General features: G+C 32.2%; 1 protein-coding gene across 3 annotated transcripts in view; it reads right to left on the bottom strand.

Annotated features, from left to right (window-relative positions):
- LOC117169150 overlaps window positions 1-5,586 on the bottom strand; it is a 94,499-nt gene extending 88,913 nt beyond the window's left edge. For all 3 annotated transcript variants that reach the window (XM_033355363.1, XM_033355361.1, XM_033355364.1), the window contains exon 1: window positions 5,114-5,586. In XM_033355363.1, coding sequence (XP_033211254.1) covers window positions 5,114-5,239 — 126 coding nt within the window. In that variant the 5' untranslated portion in view covers window positions 5,240-5,586. The remainder of the gene's footprint in view (window positions 1-5,113) is intronic.
- Window positions 5,587-6,754: the final 1,168 nt, after the last annotated feature.

The following is a 6,754-nucleotide window of genomic DNA, read 5'->3' as shown; positions in this document are numbered from 1 at the left end:
CCAAGACTATTTGAAAGCAGCCCAATACACTAGACTGAACGCGAGAGTTATGTGCAATTTCAAATTTTTGCAAAAATTACAATTTTCACATAAAACATTGTGCTCTATTTGACCTGTATTTGATTGTATAAATAGATCTCCACTCTTGAAGTTATAAAATTCTATAGCAGAAAAAATGCTCATGAATGGACGAACTATTCAGCACTTGGATATGGTGTGATTCTTAAAATTTCAAACTTTGGCAACAACAACAAATGCCAAAAAAAGACCTATTATAGCCATAATTACAATACAGATTAAATAAAAAAATGTGGTTTACTTTATTTTAAAATTTTTATCGTTGGAACAACTTTACCAGAACAAATTAGGACAACTCTAGCATAACTCAGCACAACTTTCATTTCTGCGAAATTTGAAAAGTGTGTTTCTAACTTCCGGGACATTTTCCAAAATTGCATTTACTTTTCATTCATTAATTTAAATCAGGCTTTCAAGTGACATTCTATTTTTGAAAGGAAGCTTTTATTTTCTACTATTCAAATACAAAATTATTACCTAGTGTTAAGAAACTAGCTCTCACATAAAAGCGTAATTGATTTAATTCCATGAATATATAGTTTTCGAATTGAAAAACTTTTTTTCATAGGTGCAAAAGTGTATCTGAGAAAATTGGCCGCAATGTAAGAAAGTGTATCAATGGCAGTGAGAATACAGCCATGGACGAGAATTGCGAAATATTCGCAGGCGCACCAATTTGTCTCGTATTGAATTTCCACCTTCGTTTTTCAGGTTTCATTAACATGACCTTCGACCCGAGCATTCACCCAGGGAAAGAGTAAAGGAAGCAAAGAAGAGGTTTAATCCTTCATTAAATTTCCGCCTCTTCTTTGCCGCAGGAAAAATATAATTGTCGAGATAGTCTTATCAAATTTCTAAGTTAAGGACAATCCTCTATTATATGAAACTGAAACTACCGAAAATATTTAAACAATTAAGGATACGTATTAAAATAATTTGTATTTCAACTGTCAAAATAATATTCATGAAGATAGAGGCCGTAGAATTACAAAATTTAATTATTGCAAAAAACGATATACCGTCCATAAGTTCAAAGGCTTGAGTGCAACGTAACTCACTAACTCTATAAAATCTCAAATAGTTATTCAGTGCGGTAAACTGTATTTTAATCAGGGATTCGAACGAAATTAAGGGGCATTTTCAGATATTTTCCAATTATTTTTGTAAATTCCATATAATTTACCTGAAAATAATGCTAAGTATGAAAAGTCACTAAAAAAATAATGCAGCTACGGAGGCACATTGTCAAATTTGTGTTTCGTCAAAGTTTAATGTGAAAAGAAAGAAAAAGGAACGTAACGAAAGTTACGAATTCGGTGTCTTGTAGAATGGGAGAAACTTTAGATTTTTATTTTCCTCGAACTAATTTCTTTTTTATTTGTTTATTATTAAAACTTGTATCAGCATTGTCCATGTATCGATTTTTCACTTCCGAGGACTTTCTTTTTACTTTTCCATATACATACACTCCTTACTTGCACCGTATTTCTTAACATAATGCTTTTATAACAGGTGAGGAGAATAATTGGTGCACAAAATTGTTGATTTGGAGTGGAGTTTCAAAAGAAACTGGTCAGAAAAAGCTGAGTTATTTATTGAACCATTCAAAGCTTGAAGGATTTTATTTATTAAGAAAGTCTTTAAAAGTCAGACCTCATCTCGGACCTCATGCCAGATTATATTTATTGTCGAGAAGTTTCAGATAATTTGTTCTACTTTTGCATTTTTGTATCTGTTTAATGTTTATATTTTCGCTTCATCCTTCCTAATGAAAATCCAAGCCAAATTAAAGTTTAGTGGGAATAAAAATTTATTTCAATTATCCGGTTCTGTATGTAGGTTTCGTGACAATAAAGCGAGTTGCAATTTTTGGTGATATTTTATTTTGAACAGAAAAGGATTTCTCACTATTGATTCACCATTTTTCTTAATGGTTGAATTCGTTGAATAAATACGCGCGATGCTTCATCGCTGAAGAACTTTTATGAAGCAACTTAAGTCGATGAACAAATCAGAAAGGCGTCTTATCCGTCGCTATAAGGTTGTCGCTTTTTCGTCATACGAGCACTTCATAACTAGTGAAATGTAAAAAAGACAGTCCTTTTATATTCCTTTTTGAAGGATATCAAATATTTCGAATCAAAGAGTAGCAGCGTATGTATTGTATGGACTTTAAGCCATTCATAATAAATTGAAAAAGTATTGTTTATCATTAATACCAAGATTTTTTGATGTATTATTTAAACTTCAAATGAAGACAAACAATTATTTCCAGAAGTTATACTAGTTATAACGAACTATATGGTATGTTAATCAGATGGATAAGAAAAAGGTATTGAAAATACCTATATCTTATCTGAGTCTCGACTTAGCTTCTTATTTTTAAAATACATTTTAAAAGATATAATTGTAATAAGGAGCTCATAACGAGGTCGTGTTTAAACAATGACACCTGGCTGAACCAGATAGTATGAGTTATAAGTAAAGGACATATTAATCACAACCAAGTCTTCTTTGAAGGTTATAATTAGAAAAGTTAGATATTATAGTTATGATTAACAATCAGAAACTGATAGTTTTATTGCATTTATATTTTATTTTCAATAGTTTTAAACAAATAACAGAAGAAGGTTTATTGATAAGCCAATAAAGACTGACAATTAACTAATATTGAATGTTATATTTGAAGCATTAAGCAATTAAGATTTTGAAATAGATAATCTTATTCAAAATTTAACAAAGTAAACAATATCAAAGATTTAAAATTTTAAAGGACGACGCACAAAATATATGGAAAAGGCCTTTCACTCTAACAATGGGAGGGCAAAACATGTTTTTTTTTTTTGTTTCGATTCATTTTGTTTTGGTTAATGACAGGTTTGCTTATTTTCCCAGTCGAGCAGATGCACTTTTTAGACAGCTTTAAAAAATATGGCTTTAAAATTATAAAGCAATTCACACGGATGGCAAGTGAAAATCTTTCAACGGCCCTCGGACGGCTTTCGTAGCCAAGTTTTTGGGTTAAGAATGTTGCATGGTGGGTTACGAGGGCCGTTGAAAGATTTTTCCTATACACCATATGAATTGCTTCATAGTTTTAATACAATTTTTCTTGAAACTGTTTAAAAAGCGCCTGACTCTTCTCTTGTGAGTTCAGTCAAGATCTGTTTTCTGATTAACATTTTGTGCGGGGTCATTTCAGCATAAAAATAGAAACAACTTACAATATACAATATTCGAAATTGATTAGGAAGGCGTTTCATTCTTAGAAGTTTTTAAGTTGAACAGTCATAAAAATATAAAAATCTTGGAATTAGTAGCGCGAAAAAGATGTAGATTTTCAATTAGGAAACCTTCATAAAGAAAAAATTTTCAATTTTATCCATAGAAAAATGCGGACATATTTTACATAAGAGCATTAGATATTTTCACTTCAGCCACCAGCTAACTTCACTTCATTGACTGCTGAGGGGGGAAAGAAGGGATCAAATGCAATGAATTCAGTTCATTTTTGCCCTATTTTGTTAATATCTTAGTAAAAATTAATTTTTTTCTATATAAGTGTATTTTAAAAATAGTTTGTTTTTAATTACTATTTAATGAAATAATAAAATGACAAAATTATTATTAATTACAAAGATATTACAGAAATAAATTTTTGCTCCATGCATTTGGTTTATTGTTTTCCCCTTAGCTTTTAATGAACTGAAGTTAGCTGATGGTTGAAGTGGAAATTCCTAATTGAAAAATCTCAGGTTTCAAACCTACAAAATTGAACGATTTAAATTTAAAATGATGTTACTTTTGAAATAATTTGGAAGATTTCAATAACAACCTGTAGAATTGCAAGTTGTAGGAAGGATTCAAATGCAAATGTTTTTAAAACGTATTTCATTTACCATTCATTCAGAAAAAATGTTGTGCATTGCATTGTTATTTGGATTTGGTCACAGCAACAAAATTTTATTAACCAGAAAACTGTCTTTCGTTCAACTTAATATCTTTTCCAATGTACCTCTAATATACACTAAATTAAAATATACTAAGAAACTTTCCACCAACAGAAAGGAGAGAATAGAAAATATTAAGAAATAATTAGTAGGAAATTCTATATGAATTCGTGTTTTTAAGTATCAGGTGCTACACAAATACACTTAGATCTTTCATGGAATTTCTGTAATAGAATACCTAACATGGTACCCTCCTACGTTTAATGGAAGATGCCTTTGTGTTAAGACTTGAATGAACTTGAAAGGACTGTACTCTACGTCTACTTTATAGGTACATGGATCTTTTAAAGAACCTAGCTTATAGAACCTGTCTAAAGGTAGGCCTCTACCTACATAGATTCTTTAAATCTTATATCGAATCTTTCGCAACAATGAATAGGTTATTCTTCTTTAAAGAATCCCGAGGAATGATTAAATTTATGTTAGAATATTTTACGATCATTTTAAATATATGTCTCAGTCCAACCCAAGATTACAGTTAAAAATATGTAGTTTGGTTCATAGACCATGTCACTCTTTTTTCTTTATTATTATCAAAAAATGATTTTATAGAATTAAGCAATATTTGCTACACTTTAGGCAGTTTAAAGCGTAAATACATAACGTTTATAAGTCAAACAGTAGAAGAACTTATACTTAATTGTTGAGGTCTTTGTTTTCTCCTTTTGATCGTCAGATATTGATAGCTTCATTAAAGTATTTATCACGAACTGAATTTATTAAAGCAAGCAGTATTATTAATCAGAGATATAAGAAGAAGAGTAGCTTTACAAAATGTAAAAAGATCACTCCTGGAACAGATTTTTCATTTCAGATAAGAAAGTCAGGACCACCTTCATTTTGAGGAGCAACAAGAATGTTATCATTCACCTTGCTAGTCGAAATTTGGTACGATTTCTAAACCAATACTGATTGTCTGAGCTTTTCTGATTATTATTAGAAGATGACCAGCTTCTTGGAGATCCCAAGAATTTCATAACTGCTCATCTTTACAACGTCCCTGATCGAATAATGGATCTACCAACCTGGATTTGGGCTCGCTTGACCTCCGTGTAGAGCCAGTTGTCCGTGGAGAAGGCGATAGCGAGAAGAGCTGTGGCAATAATGCCAGTTATGGTAGCCAAAGAGAGCGTCACAGCGGAGCAAGGCATCTTGGATTACTATTATTTATTATTTTCACTTGGCACAATAAACAAAAACAAGGATAACAATAAGGTCGGCCTATTAAATATTCTAAATGATTATACACTGCTCCTATATGCCCTTTTTCGACCACCTTAATCAACACGAACTGTTAATCACTTTTGGTCTCATTAATGATATGGAAGAAGATTTTTGGGCTGTTTGGAAAAATAATAGCACGACGACCGTAAGGTCGTGCTGATTGTTTATATTAATCGATAGAAGTACAAGTCGCGAAGCACGGAGCACATTATACCAATATTCTCTCGGTAACAACACTAACGGCTCGACTCGCGCCTCGAAGGAAAGCAGAACCCAACGAAGTCGAGAGAACCGGTGAGGAGAACCGGAGAAGGTGGTCAGGTGGGGATGGATGGATACCCCCAGGTAGGTATATTCCTGTGTTTCACCTCCAAAGGTGCTCAACCCAGCCAGGTGCATCGGTGCTTTGCTTTAAGTTTCCACGCTGAAGCGTAACAAGTTTTGGCTGAGGTGAAAGAATGGAAGTGCAGACAAGGATGGCTTTAACTGGCCTACCTACCTGTTGCTCCAAGGATCCCTCAAGATTCAATATCAATCTACTATTCCATTCTATGGTATACACACCCATCGTATTTTCACCTTTTCCTTTTTCCTTTTTATGCTCTGGAGTCTCTAAACTCCAGACTTGAGATTAAACATACTGCTTCGAGGACTGTCAACCTAGTGGAGGAGATTGGAGAATCCAGAGATCTCGTAACTATAATGAGGGTATTGAACATTATTAGAGTCGGAATATAACGGTCATTTTTCATAAAGATTATCAATTCATGCAATTTTGTATGGATAGTTATTTACATACTGTAAAAAGAGATTTGTGTAAAATTACAAAGATTCGGAAAATTAAATATTGTATCATTGTAAATATCACACACTCCACTGTGTGATTTTACAAAAGTATGTGAAATTACATCCTCTAGCGATGTAAATAAAAGGACCCTCGAATAGCAGTGTAATAGTACACACTCGATAAAAATAAATCCCTCGTATGAACTTTACATTCATAAGGGAAAATTCAGTCGCAGCGTGTAAAAATACCATGCGTCGTTAAATCACTTTCCGGTGATTGAAAATTACATCGTGATTTTTAATTTTATCAAAGATCTTTAATTTTACCCTGGCGGAATCTGTAAAATTTTTTATTTATAATTAATTAAAAATTTAGAATAATTAATCAAATAATATGTGAATACGAAAGCGTCTCTCGTGTTCGTTGTTTATCGATGCCTTCATCCTTTAATTTTGGAGCTTTTATTTTTAATGCGAGGAAATTGACAGCTATGTTCAACTTTTTTGACAGCTTGGACACAAAGTAGACCGAACCCGAGCTATTCCTATTTTGCCTTTTACATGTTCTGCTATTGGAACGGAAAAAATGCGGTTATTCAAAACGTATATTTCATATTTTTTATGGAATATTTAAACATCAAAAAAATACCCATAGT

The sequence above is a fragment of the Belonocnema kinseyi genome, chromosome 3 (assembly GCF_010883055.1).
Source record: "Belonocnema kinseyi isolate 2016_QV_RU_SX_M_011 chromosome 3, B_treatae_v1, whole genome shotgun sequence".
Taxonomy (NCBI): Eukaryota; Metazoa; Arthropoda; class Insecta; order Hymenoptera; family Cynipidae; genus Belonocnema; species Belonocnema kinseyi.
The sequence above is the reverse complement of the archived record's forward strand: the minus strand, read 5'-3'. Positions and strand labels throughout refer to the sequence as shown.